The 16672-nt window shown below is 38.1% G+C and overlaps 1 protein-coding gene across 1 annotated transcript in view; it reads right to left on the minus strand.

Annotated features, from left to right (window-relative positions):
• The window catches only part of prkd3 (protein kinase D3), a 47855-nt gene that overhangs the window by 4804 nt on the left and 26379 nt on the right, over positions 1–16672 (minus strand). The window contains exons 5-16 of the mRNA XM_007549109.2: positions 12524–12655; positions 12136–12293; positions 10551–10746; positions 10394–10471; positions 9970–10153; positions 8461–8584; positions 8225–8302; positions 3771–4047; positions 2085–2137; positions 1586–1658; positions 1368–1474; positions 1097–1258 (exon numbers count right to left, since the gene is read on the minus strand). Coding sequence (XP_007549171.1) covers positions 1097–1258; positions 1368–1474; positions 1586–1658; positions 2085–2137; positions 3771–4047; positions 8225–8302; positions 8461–8584; positions 9970–10153; positions 10394–10471; positions 10551–10746; positions 12136–12293; positions 12524–12655 — 1622 coding nt within the window. The remainder of the gene's footprint in view (positions 1–1096; positions 1259–1367; positions 1475–1585; positions 1659–2084; positions 2138–3770; positions 4048–8224; positions 8303–8460; positions 8585–9969; positions 10154–10393; positions 10472–10550; positions 10747–12135; positions 12294–12523; positions 12656–16672) is intronic.

Below are 16672 nucleotides of genomic sequence, written 5' to 3' on the forward strand. Positions count from 1 at the left end.
GGCCCACTGAATCAATATTTTCTAGAATTATCTTCAATTACAGCTTCGAGCTTCCTTTAGGGTAAGAATCCCAGTTTGCACATCTAAAGACTGAAATATTTGTCAATTTGCTTTCGCAAAATAATTCAAGCTCAGTCAAATTGGACAGACAGTATAAGTGGTCATCACTGTATACATGCCATCATGTTTCATGGATGGGTGCTGAATTCAGGGTGATGTGCAGCGTTAATTTTCCTCCACATACATTTGAACCTTTTTGCTTTCAAGCAAAAGGTTTTTGGCCTTGTTGGCCAAAAAGTTGGATCTAGGTCTCATCTGATCCGAGCGTCCTCGTCTACATCTGCCATGTCTCCTTCATGGCTTGGGGCAAACTGCAGGGTTTACTTCTTATGGCTTTCTCCCATTAACCTATTTCTTCTTGATATTCTTCCATAAAGACCAGATTTGAGGAGTGAATGACTCAGTTGTCCTCTCTCAATGTGTCCACCCGAGTTGTAGATTTCTGCATCTCCTCAAGTTTTTTTTTCATCTCTGACTAATTAAATTCAGTTCAAATATACTTTATTTATCCCAAAGGAAAATTAAATACTGTTGTATCTCATCTTCCAAATAACGTCAAAGAGTTATTGTGGATGATGATGCTGTGGGAAGGAAGGTATTCTGTAACAGCCAGACTCGCAACAAATTCAAACAGGCCTCTGACTGAAGAATGTTGGTGTATGACATTCTCATGACTGCCGGGACATGCCAACAGTACAGAGAATTTTTCGCAGGAACACGTGCTGGTTGACACCATTAGTTGTTGGCAAGCACTGCTAATCGACCTCATTTGCTTTTGCATAAAAAAAAACCAAACAAACAAAAAAAAAAACATTAAGGTTTGTATTTGCAACATACAAAAAAGATTAGGGTTTAAAATACTTTTGTGAGCCACTGCGTGCTTTAAATATAGTCAACATTTAGCTGGAACCTTAAGGCAGTTCATTGCAAATTATTAGCTAATAGGTACATAAACAAAACCAAGAGGGTGAAACTATTGGTGAGACAGTGAGAAAAACAGGAAGTTAAGAGAGATCCCCGTTTAAGCAGCACGAACCTGTGTGACGAGGAATTTGGTGATTCGTTCTGGTAGTTTGCTCTTCTCGCTGGAGAGGATCATCTCCAACATGTCTCCGTGGAGCTTCTCCATGACAACAAACACTCGCTCTGGGGTCTCAAACATGCACTCCAGGTTAACGATACCTGGATGATGCAGATTCTAAAGAAAAAGGGGAAAAAATTAAAGTGTAAAAAACCTTGCCCTAACATGACCCTTAATGCAACTCTCTGTACAAATGGTCGACAATATAGAGTCAATCATTTATTACCTGTAAAATGGCCACCTCATTCCTTAACTGGCTCTCCTGCTTGGTAGGAAATCTCATCTTGTCTATAACTTTGATGGCTACGTCTCTGCCACTCTTTCTGTGCTTCCCTGAAACGTGAGAGTAACCACAACACAATGCAATTTACTGCCATGCTAATTTTAGCCACACCAAATATCACATGGATTTTTTTATTTATTTTTTTAATAAAAACAACATACCTCCATACACGATGCCAAACTGGCCTGATCCCAGCACCTCGTCGGAGAATATTTGATATATCGAGGCAATATCCTGCACAGATACCATTTCCAGTTACTTAATGGCTGCATTTTACATGTGGAACAGCCAGCTCTCAGGACTGAAACTGGAATCGCCAACAATTACATCATCTATGGTTTGGCAACGTTGTTGCTTTTCCCAAATGTTTCTAGTTGTTGCCAAATATTTAACTTTCACTCAGTGCAGAAGTGGAACTGAATCGAAAACCCCATGACCCAAAAGGATGAGAAAAAAAAGGAAAACAAAGCTTCCTCATTTATGTAGAGAAGAAAAAAAAAGCTTCCACTAAATATTTTAATAAAAGCAGCAGTTAGATACAATTTCTGCTTTAACCACAACAGCTACTTTAATAGCACACATATGCATGATTTTGCAAGCTGTGCTGGGAAATTGCGCAATTGCTTCTGGTAGAAAAGAAATTAAAGAAGCTGTACTTACCACATTCTCTTGGATCTGGCAGTTGGACACAGATATGCTGATGGACAGCTCTTCTGAAAGAGGGAAACGCATGATTTTTTTTTTTCCACCCAGGAGCACTTAAAACAACATTTTCTTCTTGCATTAAGCAACAAGTGAATCATTAAATATTTCAAGTTTGTGATGCATTCCTCACAATTTAGTTTCCCCCTGTTTTCTCATCCTGTGAGCATCCTTCTGTTTTATCACAGCTGCATGCAGTGAGGCCCACATGATGAAGCATTTTATTACACAAGAAATTGGCAAAATGAATCAATCTGGGGAGATGTGTGTGACTAAATGGCTCAAGAATGCAATGCATTTCAACTTAAGAATCAGGACTGCCACAGGGGCAAGACTAAACACAAGTCTGGAACAAAACTAAGGCAACAATTAATTTTCATTCGATGAAATAAACGCAAAAAGCCACATGACTCAAAAAAGAAAAAAGAAATGTTTTCACAAATTAATCAACTTGTTCTTAATAGAAGCTCTCAATGTATATTTCTGAAATGAGTTCAGTTGTACTGAGGTGTACCTCCGGGTTCAGTAATAGGGTAAAACCGTTTTACAAATTACGTTAATCGTGTGGTTCAGAATGTTGATGGAAGCATTTGTTGTCAATGGTTTATGGTTTAAGTCGAATAAAAAGATCTCTGGCTCAATATTCCACGTGCCAATAAGTCAGGAGTCAAGGTGTGTAATGAATTGGTGAATAGTAACTCTGAAACGGTAAACAGACGACATGATTTGCACCAGAAACCAGAAATAATCCACTACGAAAGACAATAAAGTGCAAACGTCCAAAATGACAAATCAGAAAAAAAAAATAAAAAAAGTGTATCTTGGTGTCAAACAAAACAAAATCTCATAAGTTTTTTATGTTCTTTAGTCTACACAACTAAGGAAATTAAATTGCCATCTTCTTGTAAATATTGTAATATTTTAATTGGTAATATGTTTTAAGGTACCACATATCTTGAACAGATTTTTAAAAGACGTAATATAAAAATTGAAAGGAATAAGACATGTTTTCATATCGCCTTGTTGGCTGTAGCCGCCTTCATACCTTGTGTTGACAACAGTGACATTATACAAGAGAGCATTCCTGTAGCTCGTTGCAGAGGTCGGGTGCTGTTTATCATGTAGCGCAAAGATTCAGAACAGGATGCAAACCTGACTAGAATTTTTCACTGGTTTAGTTTTATTTATCAACAAATACCTAATTTCCCATTACTTTAGCTACCTTTATAGATGTATAAACTCTGAAAATGAGATTGAATGTCAAAATGAGACCTATATGTATAAATCAAGGACAAGGGAAAATAAAATAAAACTACAGCCTCTCTGGGGCACCAATAGTTTTGATTCAATTAAAAACTTGATCATGGGACTCTATTGTCACCCCTATCATCTCCAAACAATGACTTAACAGTCCCGCTTCCTCTTGAATACCAAATACACACAGCAGGGCATTCCCTCACCCTTAAATGTGAATATGAACAGATTTCATTTTGGTAAACCTCAAAGTTTCAACACACATTATATAATTTGACATGGACAGCCCCAACAAAATCCTGCGAGCTGCAGAAACTGAAAACTCTAAAGTGGGCAGTGATGCAAGGATCAGCGTGCAAAAAGAAAAGAGGTTGAATAGATTCTCCTTACTGTGATCTCTTCCCTGACCGGCTGCACTGGCCACACTCGGCTGGGGCGTGACGGGCATCAGGGCCTGTCTGATGGCCTTCTCCCAGCCCTGGGCCACCTCCACACCCACTCCAGAAGCGGCCAGAGCAGGGCTGTGATAGTGGCTGCTGTTGTTCTCCCCCACATAGTAGACCATGGTGGCTGTGATGATCTCAAAGCAGTGCGGGTTGCTGCCCTGCGCCAGATTACTGTAGTCTCTGAACGGTTCCACCTGGAGAATCTCAGACAGAGGGATCTCCTGCAGGAAAAGTTTGAAAGTAGGTGAAACATACTTTTACATCCTTTATTAAGCAAGAAACACATCTAAACAGATTCACACGAACACAGTCTAATTAAAAAAAAAACTTAATTATGGGAGAATTAAAGCATTAATAGAGATAAAATACTCTGGAGAAAAGAAAAGAGCTAATTTTAATCCATCAGTGTTAATCTTACCTTCCAAATAAATCACATGGCTATATTTTAAGATGAGTATGATAAAAAACAATGCGAGCTGATAAAGCTGAAAAACAATAGAGTTAGACAAACTCACACACTCCACAAGTCTTCACACAGTTTTGGTCCAAGCTCAAACCCTCTAACTTTCCTCTTCTCTCTCTCTGTCTTTTGAGCACAAACTGAAAGGACAGTTTCGGCGCAACTAAAAGTTCCCCCTTCCCCTTTAAACTCGCTGTCGAATCAAAGAGAACGAGGGAGGGCCAAACGCGGAGAAAAACACAGAGAATTTCCAGCCAATGAGGGATCACAGCGACGCACGCTGTCCCCTCCGCATGGCTCGCCGCAGAGTATCAGATGAAGTGCTTGTGGTTAGCGGGGACCGGGTCACGTGAGCAGCCCCTGCGGCAGCTCGAGTGCTCTGGTTGCCTGATTACAAGGCAGGGGCCGGCCAGAGGGGCCCCATTCGAGCATGAGCTGCCGGCGCTACCGCGAGCCACTGAGATGAAGGACGAGGCAACTACCGTTGTCCCTCACCACAACTGGGGGTAGAAGTGTGAGTGGGGAGGGGAGCGCAGGGGTCCGGTGTTTCAGAGTGACAGCACTAAGACAGAGAAAAGCCCCCCCCTCAACCCCACAAGAGTTTCTTCAGAGGAAGCCACAAGTACAGGGGTCTCATCTTCAAACACGGAGCCGTTATGGCTTCCAAATGGTGAAAATGGCTGCCATGCCACCACACAACCACCACTAATCAGATCGGAGGCATGAAGGAAAGCAGAGAGCAGAGGATTGTTGGCCACACACTGATGAGCAACAGGCAAGAGAAACTGAAAAAAAAAAAGAAATAAATAAAACAAAGTCTTTTTTCTGGTTGCTGATCAGAATGACATTTTGCACTGAAAATGCATGAATTTATCTTAGATTATATATAAACAGCATAATAAGGAAATACATAAGATTACATAAAAGACTGAAGGACACTAGTCTTTAGAGTATTTAGAGAGTCCTGAACAGAATTAATAGATCTAACTCTCATTTCAAGGAGGGTTACATTGTAAAGTTTAAGAGGGAATAGAAATATGTACGTAATTCCGTTTTGTAATGCAAGTAGTAACTCAAAATATTACGTAACTTAATGAAGGTGGAAGTGAGGACGTTAGCTATGTATAGGTTACATGAGCAATGTTTCATAGGGGTACAGGTGAGCACTTATTAACAAGCAAAGTGAAAAAAAAACATCAACCGACGCAAAACTACTGAAAAAAATACACATATTTACAATTTGCCCTTTCAATGTGGTGTATCTACATTATATTTGTGCATCACTTGAATATAAAATCACGTTGGAAAATTTCATTTTAATACATTTTAATTGTTAAAATTTCAGCCTTGACAATTACTATCGTCATTAAACTGGATTCTAATCATTTTAATCTGAAATAAAGCATTTGTATGCCTTTTTCAGTAGATCAAAAATAAAGCTATGGACCCATGCATGTTTTAATAAAGAAAACAAACAGGAAGTGTTAATGGATGGATTTCAATTTGAAACAGTTTCTAGACCTAAACTGTGTTGTTGCTTCCACAAAAAATGGCTCGCACATTTGTGTCGTAGCTCTATCCCAAAGTGTATTAAATTAGTCTCCATTCGCTCAAACCTTTTAGTTTTCTATTTTTACAGTACATTATGACAGTATAGAAACATTTTTGAGTGTTCTACAAGTTTATTAAAAGTAGAACATTTATGCAAGTATTCACAGCATTTGGATGAAGCTCAAAACTGAGCTGCTATCACTAATCATCCCTGAAGATGTTTCTGCAACGTCAGTAGAGTCCCATCTGTGGTAAATTCAGTTGATTGGACATGATTTGGAAAGACTGAACTCTTTGGAGCGAATATCAGGTGTCATTTTTGGAGGAAAACCAGGCATGACTCATCACCAGACTGATACTATCCCTACAGTGAAGCATGGTGGTGGCAGCATCATGCTATGGGGATGTTTTGTAACAGCAAAAACTGGCAGACTAGACAGGATAGAGGGGGAATATGACTACAGAAATGTACGGAGACATCCGGGATGGAAACCTGCTCCAGAGACTCTTGACTTCAATTCGGGGCGACGGGTCATTTTTCAGCAGAATGACAACCCAAAGCACACGGCCAAGATCTCACAGGCATGGCCAAACCAGAGTCTAGACTTGGGTCTGCTTGAACATCTTTGGAGAGATCTGAAAATGGTTGCACAGATGTCTCCATCCCACCCAACAGAGCTGGACAAGAGCTGAAAGGAATAATGGACCAAACGCCTAGAAGTGAGCTAAGATTGTGGCATCATATTCAAACATGATAATGTTTTGAATATTGCTAATTGCTAATTTAATACAACTTGTAATAAGGCAGTAACATAACAAAATGTGGACAAAGTGAAGTGTTGTGAATATGTTTTTGATGCACTGTTTATCACAGTCATTGGTGATATACCTAGTAAACCACAATTTTGCTTGCAAATGACACAAATAATAATAATAATAATAATTATTATTATTATTATTATTATTATATATGTATATAAGAACTGTGGATCCTGAAATAGTAAAATTCAAGAAATAGATATTTTTACATTGCAAAGAATTTCTTTTGATTTTTGGTAATATATGATTTTATAACAATGTTGATAGTTGACAGTTGTAGAAATAATTTTAGACAACTGTAAAAATTATACTGTTAATGCTTCAATATTTGAGTTCCTGTATAGAAGTTTATGTACATAAAATAGCCATGCTTATTTTATATGAAATTGTGGATAAAATATTGATAAACGTATAGTGAAATAAAATGAGTAGAATAAAACTAGACTGAACGGAACAATCTGCTGATGTAGAACAAAGACCAACGTTTGTAGGGAGAAAAAAAAAAAAGAGATTTGCTGCAACCCTTCAATTTGCCTGCTGAGGATTTCAAATGTAGTTGGATGCCAAGTTGATAATAAAGAACCACATAAAGTCGGCAGTAAACACACCCTGAGGAGTCTGTCCCCGCTGAGGTTTCCTCTCTGGGGCTTTAGTGGCAGAAGATGAAGGGTGTGACAGAATAATGAGGAAAGAAGGGAGAGGGATTTTTTTCTCCTTGTTTTTATTTCTTCTTTTTCAAACAGTAAGCTAAAAATGTGAAAAACGGAGCTCTGTGTAACAGCAACGTATGGAGCCACCTGCTTGACACACATTCAAACTGGAAACTGTGCACCCTACACGGCATCCTACTGCAACATACCTCTGACCACAACTCAAAGGGGCGTCTGTGTCTCAGAAGCACACATCTCTTAGCAAACACAAAGACACATGGGGAAGTCTTTACCGTCTAGGCTGCAGTTCCCTTCCCTCAGTGTTTGGTGTGTAATTACTGCATTATTAAGCCCCTGTGGCAGAGTAATGACTAACTACTGCGCTTGCCACTGAGAGGGAAGTGTCACACAATCTCTGCACATCAAATTACAGTCACTCACTCAAAGTCAGCACTCTCTTTAAAGTCAGTTTGGAAATGCAAAATGGGGAAATCGCAAAGTCTGCAAAGTCCAAATCCTCTGAAGTTTAAAATGCCCTAAAAACTCCCACCTGCTAAGTGAGAAACAACAGCTAACAAATGACAACTGTTGAATATGTGACCCTTAAACAGGCAAGGAACAGAAGGGGTTGTCAGTGGAAATTTTAGTGGGCTGCACAGACCCTACAGCTTTTATACATTTGCAACACGAACTGAGTCACACCACTCCCACTGGCTATGATTTACATACCTCACAACTATGAATATGGTAATATAATGTGTCATACTTAAATTGTGCTTTATTTCAAGCCAGAAAGTCTTTACGCATGTAGTTCACTTCACCGAAATATTTTCAGAGAAGTTAATAATTTTCCCGGATGTTTTAAGTGGAGGACAAGTTGTGTGTTTTTCCAGTAAGAAGACATGCTTTGGAGCTTACTTTATAAAACTTAGCTCCGGTGTCATTCTGGAAAAGACTCAAACTCTTGCTGTCCAGTCTCCAGTAATGCCTCTTCCGCTGCAAAAGAAGAGCAGAAAAACAAGGCGCTGAAGATACACGTTTTAGCAATATTACAAATATGTGTGATTACATTAAGCAGCTTTGGAAACTTTTATGCAGCATGGAGGAGATAACAGATGGAGTTGGCTACTCTGTTTCAATGATGCTAATCTTACCAGGTTGTCCCTGCTTGTATAGTGAACCATCCAGCCCTCCTTCACCACAGTGGAGCTCCGTCTCTTGGTGTGCTTGATAGACTGGACCACCCGCATGAGTGGGATGTTGCTGCTGGTTGAAGGACTACACAAACAAAACCATAATTCTTATACATCTCAAGTTTATTTAAATACTTTCTTTAAGAACACACACTTTAAAATGGTCATAAAAGCAATGTGCTTCACCAAAGCTTTCTCACACTTCAACTACTATATTGCTCGACATGTTACAAAAACAAACTTAAGTATATATATATATTATTTATTCTGCAACAGATCTACAAAAGGTAACCCATAATTGTGAGAGGACAAGGATATGTGGCTTTCAAACATTTCCACAAAAAACAAGTCTGAAGAATTGTATTTAGCATCCTTTTACTCTGATAACCCAAAACGGGCATCACTCACATGCCACCGAATTAATAAATAGAGTCCATCTGTGTCTAATTTAATTTTAGAATAAATCCAGCTGTTCCATGAACGTCTCAGAAGTTTGTTGGAGATCACAAGTAAACAAACAGGATCATTAAGAAGGAGGAGCAGAGAAGACAGATCAGAGTGACGTCCTGGAGAAGTCTAAGGCAGAGTTTGGTTATAAAAAACTAACCATTAATCAGAGAAACAGCCAAGATGCTCATCTGTTCACACGGCAAGTATAAGTCACAAAATTAGCGTTTATAAAGTCGAAACAGGAGAGCAGTGTGCAAAAAGGTGCTCTGGTCATATGAGAGAAAATATAACAACAAACAAAACACTATATGTGAGAGATAAACAACACTGCACACAACATTAAAACAGACAGTGGCTGCATCATGCTGCGGGAGACAACAAACCCTAAACATACAACAAAGTGGTTTAAAACAAAGGTATTGCTGTGTTAGAATGGCCTAGATAAAGTCCCAACCTGAATACTGCTGAAGATCTGCTGCAGGACTTGAACACACATGTCCTCTGAATCCTTTCATGCAATCTGTATGAGATTGATCTATTCTGTCTCTAGATGTGCTGTTCAAGAAATACTCCAAAAGACTTAAAGATCTGATTCAAACTCAGATATTGACAGAAGGGAAGAGAACATAACTGAAAGCCATGGTTTCCAGATTTTTATTTGTAAAAAAAAACAAAACAAAACAAAAAAAAAAACACATTTTTTCCACTGTGACATAAAATCCCAATACAAAACACTGAAGCTCGTAAGGGGAAACGTCACACAATGTGAAAAAGTTTAAAATGAATGAATACTTTTGTAAAGCATACAATCTGAAACAGCTAGACCAAGATGAGGAATAAAATTAACGTCTCTAGTTTCATTAGGTCTCTGTCATGTTTTCTCAAACCCATCAAAAATAAAGCATAAGAACTAACCAGAGTGCAGCGATACAACAAAGTAAACACTGCCACCTACAGAGATGTTTATGTCATCAACCTGAAAAAAAGCCATCTGTCAATGTGATTGTATTTTTATCCTACCTTATAGTCTTGATAGGCTCTTCATCCTTCTCTCTGTCAGTGAAGGGAGAGTCCATGCTGAACATCCCGTCTGGAGTGGATGGTTCATCTGGGTCGTCCAAACTTCGTCCACCGTCCATATCACCACTGTCCACCTCCATCATATCCATGGTAGTATCAGAATCGGGCCCGGGGCTGGCTGGCTCTAAATATTTAAATCCAGGTGTTGTATATAGTGAATAATACAGAGTAGAATTGTGCAGACCTTCTTCAATAATATGAGCAAAGCATCCAGAAAAACAGATTTATTTTAAAGACTCCACCACTCTTGTCACTCATAGCAGAATATGATTGAAGAAATAACCAAGTAGACATCAATTATTTAACAGTGTATTGTCTATCACCCAATTAAACAAGTCAGAGGAGTGAAAAAGGTACTGCTTACCACCATTGAAGTCCACTTCCCCTAAGCAGTCTCTTGGTACCTTTGATGCACACCGCTTATGGCAGTTAAATCTGCAGTCTGCAGTGCAATAATTATAATGAGGTGTTTGCATGTTTTCTGATACTTTCAAGTTCAACATGTTCATACACAGTGTTACCTTTACACTGCATTCCCTGGCGAAAGAGACCCTTGAGTAGCCGTTTGCAGTACTGGCAGATGGTTGGCCGAGTGTAAGTGTGGATGGCGAAGGTGTGCGGCACCTTCACCCGCGTCTTCTCCATCTTATCCATCCAGATAGGCCTGCCGCTCCAGGACAGGATGCGCTTCCCCGCCTCCTGATGCGACCGCTGTTGCTGAGGTTGGATGAACGGAGAAACAGTCAAACGCTTGGGAGGGGATGGGAGACATTATAAGGAGTTAAAACCAGTGACAGGAACAAAGCGTGATAACTTCAACTTTTAGCATCTTGCAGTTAATCACTATTAGAGCTTGGCTGGCAAAGCAGCACACTGATGACAACTATGTTGACTGGATGGTAATAAGAAGTTTTAAAGCTATAATAATTATTTTTGTAGCCTAAACGAACAATTGTCATTCAGCTATTCAATTATGTTTTTCGGACAAGAAAACTGTCAAAACTTGTGAATAAGAGCAGCCTTTTGGGAATTCAGTCTTTACAAAATGGCTTCTTTTTGTGAGCAAAGTCAACAGGAGAGAGTGAAAAAGATGCTAACTAACATGCTGATTTGTGAATTATGTCATGACTCATTCTTAAACTTCATTTTAGACAAAACAAAAGAGGTGAATGAGAAGTAGTTTATTTTGGAGCTGTAAACTTAGTCCAGAATGTTTAGAACAGAGGTCTGCAAACTTTACCATCCATTTCTGCTATTTTATCTCTTTCTTTAGGTTTTAAAACATTTCATTTGTTCTTATAATTATATTTAAAAACACTAGAGGTTCCTTTCTAATTTTTTTTTGCCAAATGTATGTGGAGCCACTGTGGCTCTGGAGCAGCAGGTTGCAGACCCTTATCTTCGGGGGTAAACTTGTTAAAATGAATTCATATTCACTTGGCTGAATTTAAAGCTAGTTTTGACTAGCCGGGGAACTGACAAAACACTAATAAGGTTAGTGCAGTCTTTTTTGACTTCAAAATAAGTCTCTAAAAAGTGAAAATAAAAGATCTCAAAGAGCATTTGAATGACTTTCCAAGCCCACAAAAAGCTTATTAACTCTGCCGTGTTTTACCACATAAGAGCACACGAGTTCCCATTTTATTTGCATAAATCAAACAGTCTGGAAACTCCTGGCAGAAAAGGGAGGGACACACATTCCATTTCTTTACCGAAACATTAGTAGTTGCAAAATCCTGGACTTCAATAGACTTTTAATATCATTACCATAATTACATTTCCTTATGACCTTTGGCGTGGATGCACAGTAGGAAAGATTCCTTTGTGGCTTTAAGTGAAATTTGTTTCATAAGACCTCACTGAGAAGCTTCACACTGAGTCAGTGCAGCTAAATTCAATTTTCTGCATCAGTGGGATTCTACAAAGTGGCCCTGAAAAGGGGCCAAATCTGAAGTTTGTAAACATTTACCACAAGTGAAAACTCATCTGGCTTTTCTGTTTCTGTCGAGCTATGAAAAAAAAAAAAAAAAACACCTCACTCCGAGTAACAAAGGAGTAACTACGCATAATTTAAAGCTAGAATGATTTCCTTCAATCAGAGCTCACCTCATCAGGAACAACCACCGTATTTTCAGCAGGTAGTGCTCTCGGCACGGATAGGGATGGTCCTGGCAGTGAAACGTTGGAGAGCCGCCTTTTCCTCACGCCGGTACAGTTATTGGGGATCTTGAAGGCACAACGCTTGTGATAGTTCAGCCCACATCCTGGAAAAAAGAACAGAAAATAAAACCCAGTTCAAAACTTTAAAAAAAACCCACATGATAAAAACCAAAAGTTTGAAAACTGATGACAAACTAAAAAAAAACTGAAATAATAAGATAACATTACAGTTATAATTTAACGTAATGACAAAACTGTAAAAAAAAAAAAAAAAAAGATTTTTACAAAATTAAGTCTTAACAAATTCCTCCAGATTTGCGTGCGTGCTTCCAACCTTCACATTTGAGCCCCTGGCGGACAAGACCCCACAGCATCTCCCCGCAGTAGTCGCAGAAGGTGGGGGCCTTGTAGGAGTGCACGTAGAGGGCATGAGGTCGGATCTGGAAGTCCTCAACTGTGGCTTGAGCTGGAGACAAAGAGAAGAATGTAAATGATGTGGTGTCAAATAAAAAAGAAGTAGAACAAATGTAGATAAAGGCAAAGAAAATGGCAGAAAATGGGCAATGAGGACAGATGAGAAGGAATCAAAAACAGGGCAAAGCAGATCAATGGTTTGTAACAGCACACCATAACTCATAACTAAATAAGATGCATTGATGTGACACTGTAAGGAATACTAGTTTCAAAAGGGATGCTTTAGAAAAAAAAAATACTTAAAAAAAAATATCTTGGTATTTTAGGTGTTTTGCTGGTTAGAAAAGCTGTCATTACCTGGGCATTTTAGACTAAGAAATAAGCATGGTTAGATTTCAAAGCGTAGAATAATTCTGTTTTTTTTTTATTCTTCTCTCTCAACTGGAAGCTAAAACCTTTCTGCAGGAACTCTATATAAAACTAGAGGGAAATAAAAGTCTGTCTTTAACTCTGCCATCATGATGTACTGCACTTCAAAAAAAAAAAACTTCAGGTAATAAGGCTCCATTTTGTCTAATGGTTTATATTCTGTCAAAGAAATCTAACTCTTTGTATTTGTTTTTCAGCCCAAAGTCAGCCTATGCTATTTTCACTTCAAATTAAATATACCATCAGAGATCTAGCAGACGCTTTCCACAGTAACAAGCAAAGGTTTTCACACAGTTTGCCTCACACCTGCTCACACTTTGTCATCCTACGGCCACTAACAAAGCAGGAAATAAGTGCTAAATAAATCTGAAAAGTGTGGTGTGCACTTGTACCCATCCCTATTTTACTCTGAAAATTCTAAATGAAATCGAGTGCACCACAATGTGTTTCAAAGTCTCCTAAATAGCAAAATAGGGTAATGCAATATCAGCATAAATACACCTGTCCAGATAATTGGGTAAGTGAAGCATTATTCAGAGTAGGGATGAAATGATTAGTGGTTTTAGTTTTTGATCTACCCTGAAATGGTTGCTGGTGTTCTGTGAGTTTGAATGTTTGTGTTTTTATGATGTAAAGCACTTCGAACTGCCTTGCTGCTGAAATGTGCTATACAAACAAACTTCATCGATTGACTGATTACTGATTGAATCTTGTTTAAATGTAATTGCTATTAGAAACATGCATAACATCAATGTTGACAACTCAAAAGAACTTAAACCAAAAAAGTAGAATCAAAGAAATTTTTAAAGATTGTTCAGTCTGCTTTACCATGCATATAACTTCAGATGACAATAACATTCATTATCTAGCACTTTCTAAATGTCTTCTCTGAAGAAGAGTTAAATTCAGTTTCCTTATTCCACCTAAAACTATATTCAAACAGCTTTCAGGCGAAGAAGAGTCCTGTGCTGCATTAAGCAAAACACATTAAAGAGAAACTGAAATAAAACTTCAAAAAGTTGGATCAACTTGTGAAGGAAGAGCACAGCATGTCTCTATATATTATGCAGGAGGATGCTCTGAATCTTTGCTGCTATACCATCAATGCTGCAGTAGAGGGCATCACATCTGCAGCATCAACAAATTATCCTTATCAGTCTATCTGAGAGGATAAAATCTAATCCAGCATAGTTTCAAATATGTTGCCCTTTCGTCTTTTCTTTTCCCAAATCTTTCATTATTTTCAAAGTAAACACTTTGTTCAATGCTGGGAATGAGCCTTGATCAAATATAGTCAAACATTTGAAGAGGAGAAGTTCAGAACCCATTTTTCTGTGCTTGTCTGACACTTTTGTTTTCTCTCAGTGCTGTTCCCATACAATCATTTAAGCAGCTACAGCGTCCAACAAGAGGCAGGTGGACTTTACACTGAGGTTAAGTAGTGAAAGCTGGTGTGGTGACAAAAGCGACGTCACACTGTAGTCCCACATCTCTTTCTGGATGAAAAACGCCTTCTTCACATTAGTTTCTATGATGATATGTTGAACATATTAAAAATACAAACTTTGTTTAGTTCTTTATATTTGAACGTCATAATTCCAAATCACGTTATCAAATGCATACAAAGCACAAAAGAAAGAAACTCCAGCAGGTCACATGTCAACAGGAAAAAATAGCAGCATTCACAACAGGTCATTTCTTTGCAGTCACCGAGTTGTCCCAACGCTTCCTGCTAATTAGCAACAAAAACCACAAAACATAAACATGACTGCTGCTTTTAGGGTATTTCTCACAAGAGATGAATGTGGTATCTATTTGCTATGAGCCCTCCAGTAAAAAAAAACAAAACAAAAAACAATAAAAAACATTCCATCTGATGAAAAGAAGTATGTGGTGTTTATGAATAACAAGACTCATGGTGTAAACGGAAAAAAGAAAAAAAAAAGAAAAGAAAAAACACAAATGAATATAATATATCACCTGTGATACTAACAGTTAATTGTGCTTCGTGTGTGTTTGGGTTGATGACATCACAAGAAGCACCAGAATGAAGTTAACCAGCAAGTTAAAAATCTGGACTTTTGTCAGATTTCAACACTGATATGGAATCAATATTTTATGTGTTTAAGCCAGAGAACAACTCCACTGACCCCAGTGGGACTCATTAAAACCGCTCAATATTTTTACATCCTGCATGTGTTACATTACATACTTCCAGGTCAAATTGCAGACATTTTAAGGTGTTAACAGCTAAAGTACTTTTAAAGCTTTCATTTGCCTTGCTCCGACGCAACCACAAAACGGCATTTATTCGAGTTTTATGTGACGGTCTACAATCTCCAAATAATGCATAATTGTGAAGGACAAGGGAAACGGTACACTTTTTTCAAAAATATTTCACAAACAAAAAACCAGAAAAGTGTGGCTTGCAATCATGTTCATCTCTGCTGAGTCAATAATATGTAAAGCCAGTATTTTGGGGTACATCTTTACCTGGTTTGCAAATAATCTAGAGACTATTTTTGTTCTTTATTCTTTGCACAATAGCTCAAACTTAATGAGACTGTGTGGAAAGCATTCATGAAGATCAATTTTCAACCATACACTTTGGTCAAACCTTTACTGGGCCAGTTTAACAACTTTTAGTAGTAACTTTGTTCTTGTTAATCTTTCATATAAATCAGACATGTGGAGCGCACAAGAAATAGTTGTTTCGAGAGATTCTCCCATTTGAGCTGTAGATCTTTGCAGCTCCTCCAGAGTTACCTTAGGTCACATGGCTGCTGATTAATGTTCTCCTTGTCCAGTCTATCAGTTTCACCTTACTTTTCCTTTTTTCACATAATGGATTGAACACTGCTAAGTGAGATGTTCAAAGTTCAGCTAAAAGCATAGGTTTTTTTATGCTAATACCTGCTTTCAGGATCTTCTCCCTGATCTGTCTCCTGCGTTCCTTGCTCTCCATGATGCTGTTTGTTCACTAAAGATTTCTAACAAACCTTTGAGGCCTTCACAGAACAACAGAGACCAAACTACACCCAGGTGGAAACTATTCACTACTTAGTTGGCTTTGAAGGCAGTTGGTTGCATAGCATTTTATTAGGATTATCAGAGTTGATTACAGGGCTGATTACAAAGGCACACCGCTTCAGATTTTTGTTTGCAAAAACTTTCGAAAACTGTCTATTTCCTGCCTACTTTACAAACATGCAGTACGTCTTGTTGCTCGGTAATATAAAATCACAATGAAATACATTGAAGACTGTGGCTGTAGCATGACAAACTGTATAGAGGTTTAAGGTATAGCAAATCTCTGCACAAGTTCCTTCTTTGTGTTTTAACATGGACAACTTTAACTGAAAACCATGCTGTGTTCTCATGCACAGGTTACACCACACAAAACAAAAGTAAAACTCCATAAATAATAATAAAAAAAACATCAACAAAAACAAGAACAGATAGACAATATACATTTTTTTTTTCTTTTTTTTCCAGAAATTAACTTCCAAAAAGTTAAGTGCTTGTCTCACACTAGAAAATCATACGGATCTTCTGGGGTAATTTTTTTTATTTTTTTTTTTTATTTTTTTATGAATAGAAACCATTAAATGAGCTTAACACAGAATTAATTACATTTAGC

The sequence above is a fragment of the Poecilia formosa genome, unplaced genomic scaffold (assembly GCF_000485575.1).
Source record: "Poecilia formosa unplaced genomic scaffold, Poecilia_formosa-5.1.2 Scaffold30, whole genome shotgun sequence".
NCBI lineage: Eukaryota > Metazoa > Chordata > Actinopteri > Cyprinodontiformes > Poeciliidae > Poecilia > Poecilia formosa.